The sequence below is a fragment of the Arvicanthis niloticus genome, chromosome 12, assembly GCF_011762505.2.
Source record: "Arvicanthis niloticus isolate mArvNil1 chromosome 12, mArvNil1.pat.X, whole genome shotgun sequence".
Lineage (NCBI taxonomy): Eukaryota > Metazoa > Chordata > Mammalia > Rodentia > Muridae > Arvicanthis > Arvicanthis niloticus.
Window position 1 is genome coordinate 75753979 of NC_047669.1, and position 24905 is coordinate 75778883.

Consider the following 24905-nt stretch of genomic DNA (forward strand, 5'->3'; position numbering starts at 1 on the left):
GAGGATGAGGAGGAAGAAGAGGAGGAAAGATGGCAGGAAATGTTACCCTCATGTCTCTAGCAGTTATTCATATCAAGATTAGGAAACTGGGTTTACCATTCTAATTATGTGGGCATCTTGTGTATTGAGCATTTGCTAATATTTAAATCCACTGGATAATTTTTAAGCATTAAGAGACTTCATTCTACTGAGTACCGTGAGTGGCAGATATTTTCTGGGGTTGAGCTAAGCATTATGAGGGTGGCAGAGTTGGCCCAAGAGCCATGCTTAGAGCTGTAGATTCCACAGAGCTGACTGGCAGAGACAGCAACCACACTAATGGCTTGTGGGGCCAGGGCCACCAGGGAGCTAGCCGGAGCTAAGCTGTGCCTCAGCTTTTTCAAATACTTCCCGTTACACAAAGGAACACTGTGAACTGATTGGCAGCTCTGACTACTTCCTGCTCTTTCATAAACATTAGCCACAGTCTTGCTGGACCACCAGCTCAGCTAAGGACAAGCAGACAAGACAGTCATTTCCATTCTGGCTGCATGTTAGAAGACTTGGGAGACATCCATTCTTGGTTGCTTTATGTTAGGCTGGGAGATGGCTTAGCGGGTAAAGTATATACTGTAGAAGCACGAGGACCCAAGTTCAGATCTCTACACCCACACAAAAGTAAGGATGGGGTAGGAGGCAGACAGGTAGAGTCTGGAAGCTTGTGGGCCAACTAGCCTGGTGTAAGTGGCAAAGTGAGGCCAATGGGAAACCCTGTCTCAAACAAAGGGTGCCTGAAGAGAGACAACCTAAGTTGTCCTCTGAACTCTATGTACACTGTGCATTTGTGCATTCACACACCCATGAACACATGCATGTGTGCACACAGAGATCTACTCAAGGCTCATTATAGTATAATGTATTTTATTTATTGTTAATTAAAAACTCAGTTGAAAATATTTACAATATCAATTGAACTCAATGTAAGGAATCAACTTTCATGTTTTTGCATGTCAATATTGGGTATTAAAAGGATAGTCAATATAATTATGTTCAACATTTTTCAGCCCATAACTCTGAATGTTTGGTTTTAGGATGTTTATATACAGCTCAGTTTTAGGTATTGAGTTCTTTGGCGTCTAGGAAGAACATTTTGTTTACTTCACTAATGGGAACGTCTCTCAGCGCTGGGATGGCGTCCTCTTGGTAGTTTTTCCTCTGTTGGTTTTTAGCATAGTTATCTGCAGGAAAAGAAGAAAAGCTCTGCTGACCAAGCAATTTCTTTCTGTAATGTCTGTGGTTGGTTGAGACCTGTCGCACTGCGCAGCAGGCTGACGTGCAGATGGCAAACACCATGAGCTATTATTAGCTATTTATCTCATGCCACAACAAAGTCCCTAACAAATGCAACTTAAGGCTTAGTTGTATGGAGATAGTTCACCACGGAGGGGAAGGCATGTCAGTAGGAGCAGGAAGTGGAGGGTCACATGTGTCCACCATGTGTCCATTAGGAGGCAGGCAGGGATAAATGCTTATATTCAGTTTATCTTCTCCTTTTTATTCAGACCTAGAGTCCATGGAATGGTACATACCACATGTAAGGTATTTTCCCACCTCAAAAAGCCAAATCTAGATAAACCTCATAGAACGCTCAGTATTTGTTTCCATGATGTCTTTAAATCCCTTCGAGCTGCCAATCGAGATGAATCATCATGCCATGTTGAGCGTAACAGATGACTTTCTCCCAATGTGTTTCTGAGACCTATTCTTTATTGCTTTTTTTCTTCACTTTACAAGGTTTTGCTTTGTTTGACAGCAGTTATGGGTTGACGGGGCACACAGGCCTGACCCCCTGTTTTTTGCTTTTCTGATAAAAGTACTAATATCTCCTTCCTTTATGCCTCATCATTTTATTTCATATAAACGTACCTGTGATCGTATGGATGGAGTCAAGTGGAGAGGTACTCATCATGTTGATTCCAAACAAGAGCACATAACCAATTACAACCGTGATAAGGAGGTAGACAGGCAACGCAACCGCCCAGTATCTGCAGAGAATTCATGCATGTCAACAAACTTGTCAAGGAGTCATAATTCCCACAAATCAGTCCAAAACACACTTTAACAATGTAGAGTATTATTAAAGTAGCTGATGTATGCATGTAACAGATAGCGCTACAAGGGGTCAGTGAACAGCTGCAGACACCTGTCTCAGCCAGGCCATCCCAACCCTAGAGTTTTATTCTGCCCAAACAAGTCCTTCATATCTGAGCTGTTTCTTCTGGTATGTACATCCTCATTTCCATATAACATGCCTACATTATTTCTTGGTTTTCATCAGCTTCAGGCATTTTCTCTAGATGTTCTAATATGAAAATGAGATATTTACTTCTTCCTCACACTTTCTGCATATGCTCCATTCACTTTTATTATGCCGGCAGTTAAAAACAACTGGCTATGTCAGCAGTGTTTGCAACTGAGAACCTTAGTGTATTATGTTTTCTTGTGTTTTTTTTTTTCCTGAAATTATGCATTTCTGTCTACTGTTTTCCCAGTATCTAGTAATACTCCAGAATCAAATTCTTATATGCCGCTCAATTTTCCTCTCAATACAGTTAAGCTCACTAAGTGCTATCTTGCCAGGTCTTGTTAAATCATTTCCTCCCTACTGTTTTCCCTTGCTAGAACTTCTAATAGATTTTTGCACCATTATACATTTCTCTGTTTCCATCTCTGCTTTCTGTTCCACTGTCTCAACAGCCAACTTTCTAGATAACATTTTAATTACCATGCTTATAACTTTTCAATGGTAATTTAAAACAAATATCCCCTTGGACAGCATACCATTCAGGATTAAACCCTTTTCCCCTTCTGTAGATGACATTATCTCCATTTAAGTATCTTCTTTTCTTTTGTATTTAAGGACAGACTTTTCTTTTAGTGCTTGGTTTTTATGACAGTGTATTATATTTATGATCCAAGTGATAAGTTGACAGGAAGTAAGGTATGTAGCTGGGCAGAGATGGCAGAAAGGTTAGATTACAGATGCTGCCTTTTACCCTGGTCAGCTTCCTCAGAAAGGCACCTCCCACCTTTCTCTGGGAGAGGGCAAAGCCTGGTAAGAGAAGGCGCTGGGGAAGGACAGGACCTTAAGAAGCATAAGCTTCTTAATTATCATTCCCTGTGCTTCATTTTTACAGACAACCCTTGTAACTTCCAGACTACAGACTCTGCCTAATACTTTCCACAGGATGGAACTATTTTCTGAAGGTCAGGTCAGAGGTCTAATGCATTTGAAGCACACTTCCGGTTCAATGCAGAATTACCATTACCAAGAGATGCTGCTGCTTCTGAGGTCTGAGTCCTTTTTGGAATTCCAGGGCACAAATGTTCTTGATGGGTTCCCTTGTTCACCGCATGAAACAAAGAATTCTTCTATCTCAAAGAATGTGCTAAAATTTTGTTAATATCTTATCTGCTATCCTATTTTGTGTGCTTATACCTTTAAAAGGTTTTTCAGCAACAGTATGTATGATTTTAGCATGATTTTAGGAGGAAGCAGAGATAAACGTTTGCCCCACCACCTTTAATTAGTGATATGTTAACGACCTTTAAACCTTTCAGCTGCTGTTGGGGTATGGCTCACTGCTTGCAGCACCTGCCATCAAGTGTGAAGACCAGAGTTTGGATTCTCAGCCCTAGGTATGTGCTGGGCTTATGTGGCCGACCAGCCGTAAGTGTAGCACTCCGAGGCAGACACATGGGATTCTGGGGTGAGCTGCTAGTCAGACTACCTGTACTATAGAACTCTGGGTTCAGTGTCAGGAACTTGCCCCCAAGAAAGACCCCTGACATCAATTTTGAGTCACTACATGCACATGCAAATATGTTCACCTACACACACAACCTGGCCACACACATGTGAACAACCCCACTACCCTCCCATCCCCCAGCACAAAAATAAAAGCAACTTTCAATTTCAACACAGATACTCATGGATTTTAAAGCAATAATGATTTGAGGCTTGGGTTTTAGAGAAGAGTATTACCCTTCAAAACAGTATCAGTTTTACCCCCACTGAAGAAATAGTAAACTTACTTTTGAGGCCAGTAAGTTAAGCCTAAGGAGTGTAACCAAGATTCAGGAACGAAAGCCCATACAAGGTAAAGTACTGCAGGGTAAAGAGGGTAAGGGAAGAGAGAAGACATGTCAGTGAGGCATGATCCGGTCTGTAAGGTTCAAATGCAACAAAAACGCTCCCCAAAGGCATGCTTCACTCAGAGTTCAGGATCTGTAGCTCCTTACTTGTACCAGTCCTGTAACACTTACCACAATTGCCTACTAACACATTTTTAGTGCCTTAGCCCTTACACTGCACTTCAAAAAGCCTATGGATACCACCCAGAGCTCCCAGGGACTAAACCACCAACCAAAGAGTATACATGAAGCGATTCATAGCTCCAGATACACATCCAGCAGAGGATGGCCTTATCTGGCATCAATGGGAGGGGAGACTCTTGGTCCTTTGGAGGCTTGATGCCCCAGCATAGGGGGGATGCTAGAGAAGTAAGGAGGGAATAGGTGAGAGAGTGGGTGGAGGAGCACCGTCACAGAGGCAAAGGGGAGGAGGGATGGAATGGGAGGTTTGTGGATGGGTAACCAGGAAGGGGGATATCATTTGAAATGTAAACAAATAAATAAAATGATTAATAAAAAGTCTATGGACATATTTCTTAGCAACTTATTGTTAGAATTTGCTTTTGCATTCTACGTGTTCAGTATTTCTCCACAGGGAAGATATAATTGCATTTAGTTGCTTAAACGGGAACTTGTCCCCTCTGGTTCTGATTGTCCACATACAATCTTCTTTCTACCAACACCCAGTCTTTGTGGTCTCCTTTTCTGCTGTCGCCATGTGGTAACGATAGATAGGTTCTGGACTTTTCTACATGCACCAACTCCCTTAATCCTCAAAACAGTCCTGAGACATGCATGTATATCTTATACACGAGAAAGGACTCACTGTACAAGGGAAGTGGTGAAGACGGGTTTCAAGCTACATTAGCAGTGATAGGGTTGCTTTTTTTTTTTTTTTTTTTTCTTAAGAATGAAGTGTTACAGAGCTTTATATGTCAAGACTGGAAAACAGTAACTCCTGAAGAGATGGCTTGTGCTTTCTGTATGCTTCTGATGCTGAACAAAGATGGTTAAATAGATCTTTTCCCTTCTGCGTGGTAAGTTGTTGTATTAAAAGACAGCATACAGCAGCACACGAGGAGGGCTCCTCCTGCTCCTTAATCTCCTTCCCCACGGTTTTCCTTCCTGGATATGTTTTACTTATCTGCCATCTCCAACTATGCAGAAAGCTCAAATGAAAGCAGACAAGGCTTGGCTATTTTGCCTTTCCCTGGTCTGTAACACTGCCTGGTACATAGTAAGTGCTCAATAAATATTTCAATTAGTTTTTGGTTGTATCTAATATGCTTGTATAGTTTCTAATCCTTAAAATCCTCTTTGAATAGGAATTTACAGAAATAAGTGGCAGCTTCTTTGTATAAATCACCCGAGTTAATACAAGAGTCAGAGGACTTGAGTAGAGTGAAGCCAGTACACTGTTCTAACTCCAGTCCTGTTGCTTACTGGGTTTGATCAAGTTACTTAAATCCAGTATTCCCATCTTTAAACTGAGGAGGCAAGGCAGTACCTACTTCACAGGTTCACTTCAGGCAAAACAAAAACCTCTCAGGCCAAACAATGATTCCACGAAAGAGCCAGTAACTGTAGCTTCTTCATTCCACACACTCCGCTCCACTACAGCTAAGCTAGTACTTTTCACTTAAGAACTGGGAAGGACACCTCCTTATAGACACTCTGACTTCTATCGGGTACCAGAAGGTTGGATTGTGGGCATTCAATTTTTACCATTTGATTGCCTACCTTCCAAACTTTTTGAGGAGGGACTTTGGTCCTGCTTGTTGAGTTGGTCATAATAGGGTTTTTTTTTTTTTTTTCTGTTTTTTTGTTTGCTTGCTTGTAAGCCTCAGTGGCCTCATCTACAAAATGGAACATTATGGGGATCAATGCAGATCCAGGATGATATGGGTACATTCTTATACCTGACTTCTCCGGCCCATTATCTTCACTCTTCAACTTCAGCATGCTGCTCTGGAGCTATAAACGCCTCATTTCCAAACCTTCACAGGCCTTCATTCAGGGACTCTCCCCATGGTTCTTCCTGACTTATTCTGATATTATTGCCAGTGAGTGGCCTGGAGGAAGCTAACCCTGATTTCTAAACCTTGCAAGGCTCTTCCAGAGCTCTCATCATGCTCTCTGAACTGTGGCTTTACTATGTTTCTTCACAAGACCATGACCTCAAGGGTTGGGACCAGGTTTTATTCACATTAGCATCAAGCCTAGTGCTAAGTAAATATTAAGAGATTTAATCTAGTACTGGGTATATAAACCGAGCAAACAAACGGTACCCTTCAGGACTCCTTAAAAGACACAGGTAGAAAGAATCAACAGTTCATGTGTGTACGTTCTAAGGACAAACGCATTATTTCCTGGTCCTCGAATACCATTAAAGGCCCTGGCCATTCATCATCCCAGTACTTACTGAAGCCAAACTGTGAGCTTAGGAAAAGAACAAAGCCATAAATCGCTCTTTCTGGCAATGGCGACGGTGAATTTTCCACCATTTTCCCTGTGGCTTTAGACAATCTGTGGAAAAGGAACACAATCGTGGTCAGACATCCCCTCCTCCCTTCAGCATTGGTCTGTTACATAATCTCATCACTTGCTGCTGCGGACACAGCCACTGCGAATGCTCGAGCGCGCCCGCCCCAAACAAGGACCCCTTCGCGTGCGCGCGCCTCTGCAGCTGAGGGGGCGGCGGGAGCGCGCGCTGCGGGGGAAAATGCGCACCTCGGACCCTCTGAGGCGAGGAAGGAGCCTGGGCCCGACCGAGGTCCCGAGTCCTGCCCTCTCACGAAGGGTCCTGTCCCCGCCTGCGTGAGGATCAGAGAAAACCGGAGGTGCTGGACCTAGAGTCTTTCGAGCACCAACGCCCACCGTCCCCACCCCTCAGCCCCTCCGCACTGTCCATTGCGCAGGCGCGGCCTAGACTCCCGCAGTGGGGGCGGAAAGAAAAAAAAATTTAAAAACCTGAGGAAAAGCAGGGGCTGTCAGGCGCCCCCGCCGCTTCGCGCAGGCGCACCGCGACCGCAGCGCGGGGGGCTAGCGCGATCTCACCACCCACCCCGCCGAGCTGAGGGGGCGGTGCGGCGACTGCGCATGCGCACCTCCAAGCCACGTGACCCGCCCGCCTCCGAAGCGGCTGAGAGCTCGCTCTGCGGGTCTGGTTGACGTAGAGGGCCGGAGGCGTCGGCAGCCCGTGTCTGAGGCTCGCGGGCTGCGGGCCCGGGTGAGTGCAGACCCTGCGCGCGGCGGGGCTCACGGAAGCGTCTGCGCGTCCCGCCGCAGCTGAGATGCCCGGGCATCGGGGCGCTCCACACCTCCCTCCGTGGGTGTGTGGTGAGTGTGGGTGTGCGCGTGGCCGCGCGTCTCGCCGAGCGCCCGCGCGCCGAGGGGGTGTGGCCGCCCTTGCCCCAGTGGGTGTGTTCCCTTTGTCCCGGGTTCCTCCGGCGTCCTTAACGGTAGGAGGGGGCTTTTGTGTGCGCATCGCCTGGCGCGCGGGTGACAGCCCCGGCCAGGTGTCGGCTGCCGTGTCTGGAGCGCTCGGGCACGCGCCTCGGGGGTCTGCGGCTGGCCCGCTTTGTTCCTATGCTCGCCCTTCCCTGGGATGCGCGCCCTTCCCTGCGACGGCGTCCTCATCTTCTGGTGATGGTTCCCCCCCCCCCCCATCTTTGTGACTGTCTTCCCTGTGGTGTGCGCGCCCCCTCCTCAGCGCTCGCGCCCGCCACTGCGGCAGTCTGCAGTGGCGGGCGGGCGTGCGCGCGGGTGCGTCATCGCGGGTCCCCAAAGGTGCGCGGTGCAGGGGGCCTGCGGCGTGCGCGGGGTTGGGCTCTTGAGCGCGCGCGCGCGCGCGGCCCCTGATCTGTGTGTGTGCGCGCGTCTCCGCCTCCCTCCACCCCCGTTTCTGGGAGGGTCCGAGAGGGATGCAGAGCTGCTCCCCCACCCCACCTGCAGCCTTTTCCTACGCCTGCGCAGGGCTGCTGCCCCAGTGCTAGCGACATCAATAAGGCCTGGGCCGCCATCCCCTAGTGGGGAGGGGGCCTAGGGGGACAAAGGACCAAAATGAAGCCGAGGGTGTGTCCGAACCACTGCACGGTACCTTTTCCAGAAGCTTGTAGTTTTTTGACGTCCTTCAGCTTGCAAATTCTTCCCACCGTCTGTGCTTGCGCCTTTCACCAGGCGATGGCTAACACTGGTTATTGCAGGGTGTTTTATAGCAGCCATAGAAAGCTCTGGATTCTGGCGAGGAAACAGGGTTCAGGGAACCAGGGTTGAAATCATACAGGTTTTACTGCTCTCTCCAGGGCAGTTTTCTCAGAACCACAGCTCTAGTTAGAACACTTATTTCAAGAAATTTGTAATTTATTTTAAGGAAATTGTGTTGATTATAAGGTAAAACTCCCCTAGGGATTCAAGTGCCACTACTGTGCTTGTCAGGGGTTTGTGCTTTGCGCTCAAGGGCTGCGGATTCTTTCTCTCCTGCTCAGTTTCTTTATTGTTGCCTAATTTTCCGTTTTTCTCTTTTAATTTCTGGAATACTTAGACGTTAAACACAAGTAGATCTAACCAAACCAGGCCATTTTGTTTATTATTTACTTATTTATTTATTGCCAAATTTACTTCAGACTCTCCAAAACAAAACCAAAAAACAAACAAACAAAAAAGGTTAAAAACATTTTGGAGATGCTGAGAGTTTGACCCCCTCCTTACCTAGAGATAGCCACTGTGTTCAGGTTTTTGTGTATCATTTCCTCGCGTAATTTATAATTCGGTAATGGTGAATATATAAATAATACGTAGTATTGGTTTTTAACTAAAGTGATACAAAATTGTATCTTTTTGCAACTTGCTTTTTCACTCAGCATCACATTTTGAGATTTATATATGAATAAATCGAATAACTGTGCTTTTTTGAATTATTATAATTGTTGGTATAGCACTCATTGTATGAATATACGGTTATTTATTTTTATACTCCTTATGATGGATTTCGGAATTGTTTATAGTCTTTACTCTTTAAAACAGTCCTGCAATAAATATCTTTGTACCTGCTTACTGTGCACACTTTTGGAATTTCTCTAGGAAGTACCCTTAAGCATAATTTTGCTGGGTAATAGAATATATACATCTTCCACTTAACCAGATATGATTGAAGCTCTCAAAGTGGTTGTACCAGTTTAACAGTCACTAGTATCAAGAACACCCATTTCCTCACATGCTTGCTAACAAACTGGTTTTTTTCCCTCTCTTTACTGACCGTCTTCTTTATGACTTCGGCTTTCTGCTAAATTTGCTTATAGACTGGCTTTTGTCTAGCCATGTGACAGCAAATGGGTTAATCTCTGACAGCTGATTGGTTTGGTCTTCATTAAATTTGGTCCTCATAACATTAATTACAATGAACAGTTATGTTATCTAATGTTGCTGTGGTGGATGTAAAGATAAGATTTCATGGTATGCTATATGTACCTCTCACATAGCAAGTGAACTAATTGAATTAAAAGCATTTTAAAGGTATGATGTTTTTCTTTAAATCCTTTCCTCTTGGGTGTAGTATTTGATATATTCAGGATACATGTAACATATTTATTTACAAGCTGTGAAGTAAAACAAATGAACACTTATAAGTCTACCAGTGGAACCAAAAATCAACCTAACCAGTATTGAATATGTTCACTTTCAGAGGTGATTATCCTAAGTTCATGTTATTATTGTATTTTACACATTTTTAATCAGATTTTTGTGTATCATTTAATGTTGAATTGTGTGTATGGCTTCTATGTTTGAGTAAAACACATGAATTATTCTCGGTATAGTCTTCTGAAACTTGCTTTCACTAAATGTTGTGTTTCTAAGTAACTAATACTTCATAGAGATGTAAGCCATTAATTCTTTACTGCTTGTGTAATGGTGGATGAATATAATGCAATTTACTTGTGTTTCTGTTGGTGGGCATTTTGACTGCTATGTTTTCCCATAAGAAATGTAACCAGCACACCCACTTGGAATAACTATGGTATAGCTGCATGTAGGAAAGCGAAAGAATAGTTTAAAATGCTGTGTACAATGCTGGAAAGGCCTCTTTTAATTCCAGCACTTCCTCTGTTCGCTTATTTAGAAAATGGAATCATTTGTTATTTCTGTTAATTATTAGTCTTAATAATTTTATTCAATTCAATTGTTTGATGAAACTAGCTATAATACCTACTACGGTTTGACACCTATTTATGTGTGTGGGTATATGTGCCATGACACATGTAGGGAGCCCACCTGGAGGATGCGTGGATGGGGGATTGGGCTCTGGTGGTCAGGCTTGGTGGCAAGCACTTCTACAAACTGAGCCAACCTGCCGACCTAGTTATATATTTGGAAGAATCATAGTTTTACTTTAAAATGTCTTTATGGTATTCTAGAAATTTATGCTTTGAAATGCTGAACTCTTTTAGACATCATTAGTAGCTCATGGAAAGTACAGAAGTTTCAAAAGCATTTTTAGTGCTTTGTGAATAGGTTGGAGTACCCAGTATCATGAGCTATTCACTAGGTGTGGAACTGCTGGTATTTAGGGGTATGAATGTTCAACTTTATGAAATGATTTCAAATTGGTTCTGAAGTGCTTGTACCAACTTGTGTTTTAGTTAATAGTTTTGTCAATTTACGTACCTAGATTAGTTTTATATGAGAGTTATAGGCAACCTACAACCTGTTCAATACTTGTTATCTTAGATTTTTTTTATATTTGCCAGTAGTATATCATTGTGGTTTTAAATTTGCATTTATTAATGAGATTGAGAATCTTCATATAGCATCAGGTGCTTCCTTGTGTGGAAAACATGACTTTGTTTTTTCACCTAGTTTTAAAGAATACTGAGTTGTCTTTTAAAGCTGACAAACTGGTAGCACTTTTTATTAAATGTGCAGTGAAAAGACTCAGAGCATGTGACACGAGTTTTCTACCACCAAACTACATCATACAACCCAATTCTTAATTTTAATATAATCTCATGGAAATGTCCCCTGCTCTGGACTTATTAAGATGTCCACTGTGTTTCTTTTTAGAGATTTTTAAATGATGAATTTCTCATTTAAATTCATAATCCACCTGTAATCAGTTTCTGTGTGTGATGTGAGCTAGTGACTCATATTCATCTTGTCCTGTGTGGCTCACCTTGTCTATTCTACATACTGAATTTGACTTCTGTTTACCAGAGGTGCAGCATCTCACTTGCCTGCTGAGTGTTTCTGTGTATGGATCTGTTTCTGGTTTGTCTTTTTGTCACCTCATCTTTATCTCTATTGGTACCTACTCTTTCTTAGTTATCACCACTGTAGCTTTACCTGAAACCTGGTATGTTTGTTTTGGTTTGTTTTTTGGACGTAGATAGGATCATATCAGTATTTGTTAAGTGGTGCTGTGATTCAACCCAGGGCCTTGTGCTTGCTGTACCATTGAGCGGCATTCTTAGCCCTTCAGTATTCGTGCTCAGGAAACTCTTGAGTCTCACCTGTTCCTGGACCTTTGACCTTTAAGAATCAGTTTTGAAAAACCCTTTGGGGCTTAATGAACTCAATCCAATCAGTTTTTGGAGAATTAAATTGGTTGCTGTTATAAATAGTACTTTTTTCCTCATATTTTGGAACGCCATCTTTTTTTCTCATTTGCAGTGGTAATGTTTAGGGTTTTTTTTCCTTTTCACTTTATTGTGTGTGTTTTCATGTTCTGGCATACTTTTAAATGTGCTCAATTGAAGTTGTTATGGTTGTTCATTAGAAGTGATTACAGTAGTGCACATGCTCATTTCCAACTTCAGAGAAAGGGATTAACTGTTAACAGCATTTGTGGGAGGTTTTGTACATTTCTTGTAATGTTAGGGGAGGCTTTCCTATTTTGTCATATGCTTTTTGCATCTTCTGAGATTGTTTCATCTTTTCTCCAGTCCATCAAATGAAATTAATTACAAATTACATTTTTAAAAAAATATTTTTATTTTATATGTATGGTTGTATTACTTACATATGTCTTGTGTACCACTGATATGCCTGGTGCCCACAAAAGCCGAAAGCGGGCATTGGAGTTATAGGCAGTTGTGAACCACTGTGTGGGTGCTGGGAATTGAACCCAGGTCCTCAGCAAAAGCAGCCAGAGCGTTTCACTGCTGAGCTATCTCTCTGGCCCTTCAAATTACAGATTTTAGTTACATTTTTATCTTTTTATTTTTCTAGAGAGAGATCCAAATTGGCCTTAATATGTTATATTTTTAATGGTACTACTGTTTGATAATTGTTTTGTTTTGTTTGCGACAGTATTTCTTTGTATAGCTTGCCTGTCCTAGAACTAGTTTGGTAGACCAGGCTGGCCTCAAACTCACAGAGATCTGTCTGCCTCTGCCCCTCTGCCCCTCTGCCCCTCTGCCCCTCTGCCCCTCTGCCCCTCTGCCCCTCTGCCCCTCTGCCTCTGCCTCCCAAGTGCTGGGGTTAAAGGCGTGTGTCACCATCACCAGGCTTGGTCATATCTTATCCAGGATTTTGTACCTGGTTATAAACATACCCCTCCCCCATTTCTATTTTTGACACAGGATCTTGTTCTCTAGCTTGGGGTGGCCTGGAACTCTTGATATAGGTCAGGCTGGCATCAAACTCACAGAGATCCACTTGCCTCTGTTTTTTGAGTGCTGGGAGCAAAGATGCTTCTCTGCCCGCCCTCCCCCTCCCTCTCATTTTTCTGTTTTGACTGATTGATTTGGGTATTAAGGTTACAATAATCTACCAAGTGAGTTACTGAGTGGTTAGTTTGGATTAGAGTTTCTTAAAATTTTGGTGAATCTTGCATACAGAATGACTTGGATATATAGTCTTTTTGTATATGCACAGTTGGCAGCAATTGTACCGATGTAGAATTGTTCTGTTTTCTTTCAGTTCTCTTTTGATAGTTTCAGAAATTTGTTCATTAAAAGTTTAAATTTATCAAATTCATGCCATTTTAATGACTTATCAGTTTTTGTTTTGCATGCTCGACTTTTATTTTCTCTCTCCTTGTTTTGAATATTATTTATACTGCCCCTGTCTTTTTGTTTGTGACACTGGGGCTCATTCTGTAACCTGGTCAGTCTTGGAACTCAATCCAAGCTAGCTTCAAAAGCAGTGTAATCCTACTGTCTCAGCTTCCTGAGTGCTGAGACTACAGGCTTGTGTCACCATAACTGACTCTTTTTCTTGTTAAGTCTTGTCAGAAGTTTTTGTTTTATTAATATTGGCATAGTAGTAATTTTATCTTTGCTTTTTTTCATTGTTGTTAAATACACAGCTTTTTATTTCATTGTTTTGATTCTTAACCATGTTGTCAGAATGTGGTCTGCATTTCACTTTGTCCCTATGAAAACAGTTTTTACCCATGTTTTATGGCATTGTTCATATGAAATTTAATAGTTGCTCATGATGAATAATTTTAATGTTTTATGTGCATGTACGAAGTCTGTGTATTTGGTAATTGCTATATATCTGTTAGATAAAGAATAGAAATTGTATTGTTCAGTCTTTTTGGTTTTTTTTCTCTTTTTCATCCTACTTACCCAAGACTTCTCATGCCTCTTCAGTGGGCCAAACTAGAGTCAAGCTGAACAGGGTCATCTTGGCCTGCTCATTTGACCAAGCTGATAGTTACTTGGCTGAGGATCAGTGGATAGTAGTTAGGAGTTTGAGAATACTGTTAATCCCACAGGACTTGTTAATAGTTCGAGCAGTTTCTCTTGTTGTGTATGCTGAGACTCCTTTATTAGATGCATGCACGCTTAACATTGATGCTTAACGTTAACAGTTCTTAGTGAATTGGACCTGTGCCCTATTCTTGTCTATCCTAAACTGTCTAAAAGTCTCTCATTTGGTAGAAATTACCCAGAATATTTTTATGTATTTATTTATTTTATTTTTTTAACTTTGGCTGTTTTAATTTCTTTACAATTTAGGGGTTTCTTACAGATAATATATTTTTGGATTTTCTTTCTTGGTCCATCAGACAATATGTCTTTTAATTGTTAAGTTTAGAAATTCTTCTTTAATTCAGATATCTTGATTGATGGTCAACTCATTTTTTTCTAAAATCATTCTTATTTTACCCTTGAATTTGAAAAGTCATTTTGATATAGTTCAAGGCTCTTAAAATGTCTTTTCTGTTAGTATAGCAAATATATTCAGTCTTTTACCAGTTTTATTTATTTATTTTTTGAAGAAAATAATGTTTTACTTTAGCTACATTTGATTATCTCTGTCTTTGGGAGTGTCTCATTTTACTCCTAAGTTTAAATATACTATTTGTATTACTCAAGGTTCTCTCTCCCTCTTTTTAAAAAAGATTTATTTATTGTATGTATATGAGTACACTGTAGCTGTCTTCAGGCACACCAGAAGAGGCCATTGGATCCCATTACATATGGTTGTGAGCCATCACGTGGTTGCTGTGAATTGAACTCAGGACCTCTGGAAAAGCAGTCAGTGCTCTTAACCACTGAGCCATCTCTCCAGCCCTTACTCAAGGTTCTTTAAAGGGCCAGGAAAGCCTGCGTGCGCATGCGCATGCGCACACAGACACACAGACACACACACACACACACACACGGGGTGGGGGGGGAGAGTGTGTTAGAGTGGCTTACAGAGTATGGTCCAGGTAGCCAACAATAGCTGTCTCCCAGTTGAAACGCCAAGAGTGTAGTTGCTCAGTCCACATTCAGTGCTGGAAGTTTAAGCACTCTCTCTCTAGAGTAGTAGGAGTTCTGGATTCATAGAAACCTGCTGGTCTTTAGTCTACATTGGAATCCCAAGGGTGTAGGTTCTAATACCAGCAAAGGAAAGCCTCAGTAACAGGACAAATGAACTTGCCAGCTAGAGAACAAGTAGGCAAAAGCACAGGCTTCCATTTTCCATATCCTGGGCTGCCATTAGAAGGTATGGCCCGGATTTAGGGTTGGTCTTCTCACCTCAATTGATTCAGTCATAAAATCCCTCACAGATATGCCCAGATGCTTGAGTTTTAATTAATTCCAGATATAGTCAAGTTTACAACCAAAATTAGCCACCACTATTTTTTTTAAATATTTATTTAAAAGATTTTTTTACATGTATATGTTTGTGTGAATATATGCCACATGAATACAGGTGCCTCTGGAAGCTGGAACAGGGCATTAGAATCTCTGCAGCTGCTCTCTATTCAGCTGATGGATGCTGGGAACTGAATGCAGGTCCTCTGGAAAACGAAGTGCTCTTAACTGCTAAGCTGTCTTTCTAGCTCCAGCTTTTTTAATATAAATTTTTGATACATGGTCTTTCTTCAGTTTGAATTTTTCCTTTCATTAAATCTAGAAGATTGTAAGTCCTATGTTATTTAAATAATATCTAATTTTTATCTATTTTTATGAAATTTTATTCAGAAAACGTGTATTCATCTCTTTCTTTGTTACTTTTCCTCTTTCAAATTTCTCATGTCTTTGTTTCATCTCGGTGCAGGATAGTTTTAATGAGTTTGTCATCTAGTTAACCAGTTTTCCCTTTAACTGTGCTAGTCTTTTCAATTGGTTTTTTTTTTTTTTTTTTTTTAACTTTTAACACCTATCTACCTGTCAAACATTTATCTATCTGTATTTGTTGAGACAAGTTAACCTTGCATTTGTACATTTTTCCACCTCTCCTGAGTTGCTGAAATTACAGGCATGTACCACTACTCCTGGCTTATTTTTAAAAGTTCTATGTGGTTCCCTTTCCACCATATTTAGTCATCCTTTAGTGTGATGTTTGTGTTCATTTTTAAATCTGTAGCTGTTCTGTGTTCTGTATTCTGTGTTTGACCATCTCAGTGTCTGAAATTTGGGGTGGGGGTTTCTAACATAACTTCTTTTGTTGTCTCTGTCATGATGGGTTGTTACATCCTTGTTTGATGATGATTGGTTATGGATTGTTTTATTCATCTTTGTTAGAATTTGAGTTTAAAATTGGGAGCATTTTGTTTCTGAAAGCATTGTATCAGTTTTGTCTAGAGTCTGAGATGAACTGGAACCATTCTCAAGTTACATTTGGGCTCCTGGGGTGGGGTTTAACCACCCTGCTCCATTGTGGCTTTTGGTAGCACTGGCTCTAGCTCTTAGAAGTCAGTTTAGTTTCTAGCTTAGGTTTGTTGCTTTGGAGAGAGAGGGAGTAGCTTTAAGTGTTTTTCTCTATGAATGGAGAAAACATTTTTTAAAAGTTTAAAAAAAAACCCGTAATCTGCCTGACCCGAGGGCACACACCTTTAATCTCAGAATTTGGGAGGCAGAGATAGGTGGCTCTCTCTGAGTACAAGGGCATCCTTGTCTGGTCTTCATGGTGAGTTCCAAGCTATCTAGGGCTGCAGTAGTGAGACTGTCTTAAAACCTGTGCTCTATCCCTCACTACCCTTTATTGCTTGGGTTCTTCAGTATCTAGTAAGTACTTTGTTTTAATATGTAACTATGGTAGTTTTAGTTTGTATTAGAAAAAAATTTCATCAGATAGGATTTCTTATTAAGATATTTTATATTAAAACAAGTTTAAAATTAAGGCATAGGTTAATTTATTCTAAAGGAAAATATTAAGTAACTACACATGTTGAGTTTGTTAGCTTGTTAGATGATCAAATAGTGTGAAAACTGCTATCAGTGGTTTGGGCATGATGCTCTAAGCTTGCAGAGCTGCAGACATAAACTCAGTACATAGAGATGATCAGGGTTTGCTTCCTGAACTGAGCAGAACTGGTAAGCATTATGTGCTTGCAGAATGAGGTTGCTAGGGAATGACCCAACAGCCAGCTGTGACTGAATCTAGGCCATGTGTTGTGTAGTGGTGAGATAGAAGCAGCAGTGGTATTATAACAGGCCTTATCTGCATACTGTTGGAAGAGAGTGCTATTTTGATACCAACGAGAAGCTGTTGAGTGGATTTAATCAGTGGGATGATAGGCTGGGTTTCCGAGGATGCTGAGGTGAAAGCAAGCCACCACTTAGGAGACTGCTTATTGTATTACATTAGTTCAGAGGAGAAAAGGCATTGGTATTAGACAAGAAGTATCTGTGTGGTTTATTCACGTGGTTTTGTTTTTTTAGGGAAGTAGTGTAGGTAAATGGATGGAAGTGTTTAAGGAGAGTGGAAGTCAGTGTTGACCTGCATTTTTGGTTTCCTTCACATCTTTTAGTTTGGATTACCATTTGGTTTTTAGAGTAATAATTGATAAATAGTATACAGAAAGAAGAAAGGACTTGGCTTCTTTTGACAGTTTTTGTTTGAGGAAAAAAAAGTTTTGCTTCTGAACTTTCAGAATCTGAAGGGCTTGTGAGATATTTTGGTTAAGATCTAGTAGCAATTGATGTGGAAGTTCTAGAAGTTGAGAGATGTGGCCCAGCCTGGAGAGATTTGGGAGTCTTCAGCATTTGGGAATTTGGAATCCAATGTTTTCATCTGAGCTAATTTAAATGGTACATAGATAAATACCTGGAAGGTTTTAATAGTGACTTAATGTGCATGAAAAACTTGTATACCAAACCTGTGATGTCATGGACATTATTATTTAGGCAAAGTAAACATGAAAGGGAAATATTAAGTAAAAATTCATGCTATAAATGGAAACGGCAAAAATCATGGTGAAGCTGTGCACATGGTGAAAGTTCAGAAAGTACTGCTGTGAGCCATGGGTGTGTGGGTAAGGACACTCAGAGAGAGAGTAAGAGTGAGAAGAAAAGAGAGTTGACATTGAGTGGCAGGGAATGGACAAGAAGAGCCCATGAAGGAGACTGAGGAAGAGCAGCCAGACCAATAGGAGGAGAACCAGAAGATGGTCTTTGGAGTCCATATGAAGAGTCCTCAGGAGGAGGAAGTGGTCCACAGTGTCAAGTAAGTTGTAAGCTGAAAAGTCCTCTTTGGATTTAGCAATTAAGGTAGACTATTTAGCTGACATCGTCTAAAAACAGCAAATTTTAAAAATTCATCTCCAGTGCTAATAATAGCTAGTATTTATTGTATTTCTTAACATGCCTGGTACCTTGAAAGTACTTTGCATGTAATAGCTGATTAGTCAGGAAGGTAGTATTGTTAATCCCTCTTGGTATGTAAAAGAAACTGAAGCACAGAGAAGTAATTTGCCCTGGATTACACACTCAGGCAATGGGAGCATCAGAGTTCCAGCCCAGTTATTCTGGCCCCAGAATTCATGCTCGGAACCATTTTGCCACATTGCCTCTCTAGTTAAACAAAATGGAACATTAGAAACTTGCACCAGCATTGTTACCACAGTGCAGTTGTTGCTGTGTGTGGTGTCATGAGATCTGCTAGACTTGAATGACTAGCATCATGTTAGAGGGACTTGAGTCTGTCAATTGTATTGCAATTTTTATCATGGTGGTGATTTTGTGGGTTATGACAGATCTTGTCTTTTTCTGTATTTATAGTAAAAAAAATGTGAACTTAAAAGTGTACACACACACACACACACACACACACACTTATTCCTGAGGATAACATTTTCCATATTATGTGCCTTATTTTGGCTGCTGTGGTGTTTTCAATTTTTCAGTTTTATAAATTTCTTACATTTTGGAACTATTTATTGTTCATGCAGAACAGGCAAACTTTTCAGATATAGATGACCAGTCTATTGTAGATGGCCTTCTTAAAAGTAGTTTCCCTCAAAAGGTAGAAATGGAACCAAATTGTAGGAAGCCAAGAGGGGATGAAAATAGAGGACTCAGTAGGAAAAGGAAGAAAATTCTTGATTAGGTTGACGAGCAGGAGGTGATGGAAAAGAAGACAGCTATAATGATTGTTGGGGTAGTCAGAGAGGACTTGCTCAGAGTGAAGGACTTAAAAACAGTAGATATGGTGTGAGAAGTGGCCCTGGGAAAGAGGACCCTAGTGAAGTAGGCAGTACATTTATGTTGGTTGAGAAGGGCATCATCAGCATAGGCCTTCATATGGCTGGCATGGTGGACTTGGAAGAGAGAAAACTGATCGCCAGTGTTCTTAAATTTGAAAACAGTTAAGAGCGAAGTAGGTGGCTGTGATAGGGAAAAGTAGCTGTGGTGAGTTACGGTGTGTGAGAGATCGTGAGGCCAGAGCACTGGGTTTGAATACTTGGTGACTAGGAGCAAATTATTATACTGAAATGGTTTCAAAATACATTTGTACAGGAGAGATGGTGGCCTGAGTCTACTGTTAACAGTTACTGTGAGGATTAGTGAGAAGATGGCTTGTAGAAGCACTCAGCACAGTGTGTGACCTGTAGTGTGAATAGTTTGTGAGAAGGCTGGCTCTTCACTTTTATTTTGTCAGATTTTCACACATCAAATTGAACATACTGTTTGATTGAAGAAATAGGTGTATATTCTAAGAACTGGTGGTGGTCTATTTAAAGATGATCTTGACCTAACAACAGTAAGGTTTGAAGAGATGGAGGGAATTAATGGTAGCACTGGTGATGGAAAGACAAGACTGTGACTATTTGGCAAGAGCTAGAAGTAATGAGATGCTGAGTTCTAAGTGATACTTAGTGTACTGCTCTGAAAAAAAAAATTCATTATTGAACTTTCTTTAGGGAAAATCAGAAGCCAAAACTTGACAATAGTTTTCCTCTTTCTCCACTGAAATAGATATTAAAAATATTTTTTGATAAAATAAAGATGTTTTTTCACTTGCAGTCTAGCAGCACAGGGTATGTTTGTAGTAGTTGGGAGAGTAACAAGCAGGGATGATTAGGGTGGTAAGTCTGGATGTAGCCATGGAGAGCAGAGCGTTACAGTGAACCACTCCAACTTTGCACCTCTGTCTTAGAGAGAGACTTATAGAGAGATAAACAGAACTAGGAAAATATGAGCAGCTAACAGGAAGTGATTGTTCAGTAGAGGCAGGATGGTTGAGAGTATAGCAGTTTGTATGCTGTGAAATGGTATATTTTATGGTATGTCATATAGCAGGTAGAGAAGTACACAGTAGGAGAATGTCTTTTCTACATTCAGCAAACACTTTCTGAAGATGTATCTTGCTAGGTACATAGAGAGTCAGATCCTCTTAGTTATTTATATTCTACCCACGGGAGACACATATCTGTTGAGTTCAGAGTAGAACTGGTGCATATGTGAACTTAAAAGAAAAAACAGATTAAGCTCTTTGGAAAGAGCCTAGGAAAAAGAATAGTGGATTAGGTATGAGAATATGCAGACTTCAGTGGTTGGAGTTCCTTCCTTAGGATACAGGACCCAACATGGTTCTAATATACCGTAGGGAAAAGTGCTGCTGCTCCATTACCTCAGGTGATGTCACTGCTGACTAGAATGTCGCTGTCTCCTTAGGATTGTGCAGCATGGATGACTTTGCTGAGGGAGGTCTCAGTTTGGCAGATGATATCTTACTGGAAGATTACCCTTATGAGGATGACTGTATCTGTACTCCTGACTTTACCACTGACGATTATGTTCGAGTAACCCAGCTTTACTATGAAGGCGTGGTGAGTAGGCTTGCTAACTCTACTTTAGAGCAGTTTTTGTGGCATGTGTATTGACAGGACAGTACCCATGCTTCTGAAGAGATGAAGGGAAGGGCTGTGTCACCAGAGTGGTGAACAGTAGTTACTTTGACTGGAAATCAACCAGGCTCCTGAGGAAAAAGAACAAACGCAGAGCAACCCAGTGAGAAGGCCCAAGATGAGTTCAGAAACCACAAATCATACATACTTTCACATTTTACCAGATAAAAATCAGAATAATTTTCTTCTTTTAGGGTATGCAATATAAAGATTATGCCCAAAGTGAGAAAAATTTAGGTGAGTATATTAATACTTTAATGCTAATTTGTTACAAGACTATTAAGGGAGGTCTGTCCATCCAGTCATACCAACATAACAGATTTATCCTTTAAAGTATATCTTTAGCTTGATTTGGTTATATAGGCCTGTAATTCCAGCACTTGGGAAGGAGGCTGAGGCAAAAGGATTAGAAGCTCAAGACCAGCTTTGATCAGCATGCTGAGACTCTTGTCTCAGACTAGAAACTAATCTTTTGTAAAGCTACAGCCAATACCTAAATTTTCTTAATATCTAATAGTTGAATATTTTATCCCTTCAATTTTTACCCTTTTATACTTGTTACTTTTCCTCTATTAATGATGTAGATTCATTTGAAAATGCTAATTTTAAACTTTTTAATTTAATTAAGAATATGACATCTGCAATATATGGTGCAGTAAGCCACTCTCCATCCTGCAAGATTACTGTGATGCAATTAAGCTGTACATCTTCTGGCCACTTCTTTTTCAACATCAACACAGTTCTATAATATCAAGATTGCACCCCTGTGTAGAAGCCATGTAAGTTACTATGTGATAATAATTGTTTAAGAACTGTGTTAGCATGTTGTACAGTCCTGAGGATACCAAGTACAGTGGGAGGCCCATGCCTCTTTCTGGAATGTTATTTATCTTTGCTTAATCAGATAGAAAAAGTAAAGACTTGGAATTTGAGTATAAATGAGTAATTATAACATTTTAATGAATTCCCTTAATAGTAGTAGATTGTAAACTTAAAAGCTGAGTGCTACAGAAAGGAGGAAAAGATAGCACTGTCTGGTTTGCTTATTGAGTACCTGATAAAGAAAAAAAGAACTTTCCACATAGTTTAAGTAGACCTATAAATATAAAGTTCATATAAATGTAACATTCAGTAAATAATTACATTTGGGATCCTAATCTTAAAAAAACATTGTCTTTAAGCCGTTCTCGTGCTGCTGAGATAAGTTTGAAGAAATTACAACATCTTGAGTTGATGGAAGACATTGTGGATTTGGCAAAGAAAGTTGCAGTAAGTGGTAGAATGTGGGTCCCACTCATTTGAATGTAAATGAACAGGATCTGGAGAGAGGGCTCAGTGGGTAAGAGTGCTTGCTGTGCGGACATGGGGGCCTGAATTTGGATCCTGGCCTTGTAACCCAACACTGGTAAGGGGGTGAAGACAGGAGGATCTCTGGACTTCTGGCCACCAACCTAGCTCCAGAATCAATGAGAGACTATCTCAAAGATGGAAGGTGTTAGAGAGCAGTCTGATGCCCTCCTCTGGCCTCAGCATGTGTGTATGCATAAACCGTAGGTATATGGCTCATCACACATGTTCATATGTCAGTTCATAGACTATTACTGTGTTCCCATCCATCCCACATACAAAAGAAAAAAAAAGAGCAAACATTCAAATAAAAATAAAGTTAATTCATTAATTAAATGTAAATAGATGGCATTTACCTTGTAGTTCCAGCTTATAGCAGTTAGCAGACAGTGCTTTTATTTGTGTTTCATCTATGGACATGCTTAGTATTGAAGTGACAAGGCCAATATACTGGTTCTCTGTGCCAGAGTGTGTGTGCGCGGTGGTGGGGCATGTCAGGATTGCATCTTGCTAAGGAATAGAAGCTGGAATTGATCATAAATGAAAGCAAACCCTGGTTTGTGAAAGCTCCTGTCACAGGCTCTTAGAGTGATGGGTTACCTTTTGTTGTACAACACCACCATTAACAAGTAACTTGTACTTGGGTAGAATTTGTCATGAAAGAGTTGATGGGGTGTTTTGTACTGTGTTGTGGATCTTTATATGATTTTTTAATTTGTGTCAGTGTTTGGTACTGTTCTAGTTGAAATTTACATTTGGTAAAGGTGCTTTCTGCTGAAATCAGCTGTAAGTTATTACAAATGATGCATATGCCTTTATTAAAAGACTAGGTGTAATGGACTTAAAAAAATCTCTACATTTAAAAGTTATACAGTATAACTTTTAACTTGACCTGTATGAAAGACCATTTCTGAATTATATTAGGATGCTAAAGGGACAAATGAACCCTATCAATACTGTGGGGAGGACACTGCTAGTCATGTAGAGTAGTGTAGTTAGACATCAGTGACTGGGACACATTCTGAGGACTGAGTTGGTAGCTAGTTTCCCTGTTGTCTGAATCTTTTAGATCTAATGTCGAGCCAAGATGATAGTGGCCAATCTCTTGATGAAACAAGAGACATCTGAAACTGCAGCCAGTACAGCATGACATGCTGTTCTACTGTTCTCTCTCTCTCTCTCTCTCTCTCTCTCTCTCTCTCTCTCTCTCTCTCTCTCCCTCCCTCCCTCCCTCCCTCCCTCCCTCCCTCCCTCTCTCTCTCTCTCTTTCTCTCTCCTACAATGAGTAGTCTAAAATAATGGTAGGAAGTGTGCTGCAGTAAATACTCGGCCTATAGCATGGCTGTTTATTGTAGCCAAGTACTGCATCACTTATTTGATTATGCGCACTACACCTGCATAACTCGTATGCATGGGCACAGACTTGGGAGTGCTGTCTTGGGAAATCACAGTAGCTGGAATGTAATGTGGGTGATAAGCTTTCAGGTTTCTTACCCTATCAGGACTTTTGTCCTGGCTGTGGTTTCCTGTTAACTGAGATGTCATTGTGTAGCTCACAACTTTTTCTAAACTAGAGGCATTCAGTTAAAAGGCTAGGAAGATGCCAGGCCAGAGTGAGGCTTGAAGTTTAGATCTTCAGCACTCATGTAAGTGCTGGGTAGACGTGGTGGCCAGCTTTTGTATTCTTAGCACTTCAGAAGGCAGAGACTGGATTATCTAGCTGGCTGGCTAGATTAGTGAAGTAGTGAGCTCTGGGTTCAACTAAGAGACTTTCCTTCCATATTAAAGGTGGATAGTGATTAAGACATCTGTGGTCAACTTGTGGCCTTCACACACATACAAGTGCACATACACATGTGTACACCCCATACACACATGCCACCCCATCCAATCCTCCAAAAAGAAAAGAATTCAAACAAAATTGACAGAATAAGGAAAAATGTGTGGTTTTTGTTCTTTTTTTTTATTTTGCAGAATGATTCATTCCTTATTGAAGGCTTATTGAAAATTGGTTATAAAATAGAAAATGTAAGTGTTAAACATGAGAACCCAGCATACACACTGCAAATGATCGATAGTCAATCTCACTGCATGTTTCTCAGATAATGACTCCATATACCCAACCTTTTACATGTAGTATTTGGTAATACTGATTTCTATATAATAACTGTATTTTATAGATTAGCCTCATTTTTAAGATCATATATGTAGTATAGTTTTAAGCCTTTGCAAGTTACTCATTCCGTCTGTAGATTATTTGCCTCACATATATTCCTCCAATAGGATTAAGTCCTTGGTATGATTGATAAATATATTGGTAATACTCATGTGCAAAGATAAGTTTTTTTGTAATGTTAGTGGAGACAGAAATAACTGTATTTCCTTTAAACCTAATAATAAGCATTGGCAATTCAACTATTCAGATTCTTAAAAATAAAATAAAGTAAAAAGAATATTTTGCGAACTCTTGATGAGTACCATTGGACTGATTGCCCTTTGCCAGCCATATGCTACAGATCATGTGACCCTGTTCTGAACCTTGATCTGTGCCTTTACACCTGGTGGTCAGGTTAGATCCCTAGTCAACATGTGACCTGAGAATCCTCATCTGCCTTTATATTACTGTATTTTCCTGCTACCTCAAAAACCCAGGGTTATAGCCCTCAACTTCCATGTCTGTAATCATTGCAGAAACACTCTTCATCTGTGAGATGTCCTATGGTCACATGAAGATGTGAGTCCACAGTGACCGATCTTAACTTGTATGTAGGCGTCCAGCTGTTCTCCATTGCATGATGGAGTAATGAAAGTCAGT

The 24905-nt window shown here is 40.7% G+C and overlaps 2 protein-coding genes across 10 annotated transcripts in view; one reads left to right on the forward strand and one right to left on the reverse strand.

The window, feature by feature from the left end:
- Positions 1 to 883: 883 nt before the first annotated feature.
- Positions 884 to 7400, reverse strand: Pigp (phosphatidylinositol glycan anchor biosynthesis class P). Of its 3 annotated transcripts, XM_076943188.1 has the most exons (6): positions 7144 to 7255; positions 6904 to 6986; positions 6596 to 6699; positions 4075 to 4147; positions 1906 to 2024; positions 884 to 1217 (listed from the first exon to the last, which is right to left on the reverse strand). In XM_076943188.1, the coding sequence occupies exons 3-6, from the start codon at positions 6675 to 6677 to the stop codon at positions 1093 to 1095; spliced, it is 399 nt and encodes a 132-aa protein (XP_076799303.1). In that variant the 5' UTR covers positions 6678 to 6699; positions 6904 to 6986; positions 7144 to 7255; the 3' UTR covers positions 884 to 1092. The 3 variants fall into 3 exon arrangements, with proteins under 3 accessions (XP_076799303.1, XP_076799302.1, XP_034371013.1); XM_076943187.1 differs by lacking the exons at positions 6904 to 6986; positions 7144 to 7255 and adding an exon at positions 7281 to 7400; XM_034515122.2 differs by lacking the exon at positions 6904 to 6986 and having other exon boundaries at positions 7144 to 7281.
- The window catches only part of Ttc3 (tetratricopeptide repeat domain 3), a 95091-nt gene continuing 77476 nt past the window's right edge, over positions 7291 to 24905 (forward strand). For 2 of the 7 annotated variants that reach the window (XM_034515115.2, XM_034515116.2), the window contains exons 1-6: positions 7343 to 7512; positions 20511 to 20665; positions 20938 to 20980; positions 21372 to 21522; positions 21925 to 22012; positions 24065 to 24118. In XM_034515115.2, coding sequence (XP_034371006.1) covers positions 7467 to 7512; positions 20511 to 20665; positions 20938 to 20980; positions 21372 to 21522; positions 21925 to 22012; positions 24065 to 24118 — 537 coding nt within the window. In that variant the 5' untranslated portion in view covers positions 7343 to 7466. Of the gene's footprint in view, positions 7513 to 17925; positions 18061 to 20510; positions 20666 to 20937; positions 20981 to 21371; positions 21523 to 21924; positions 22013 to 24064; positions 24119 to 24905 lie in introns of those variants that run through there. The other 5 variants (XM_034515118.2, XM_076943185.1, XM_034515117.2 and 2 more) reach the window with 5 other exon arrangements.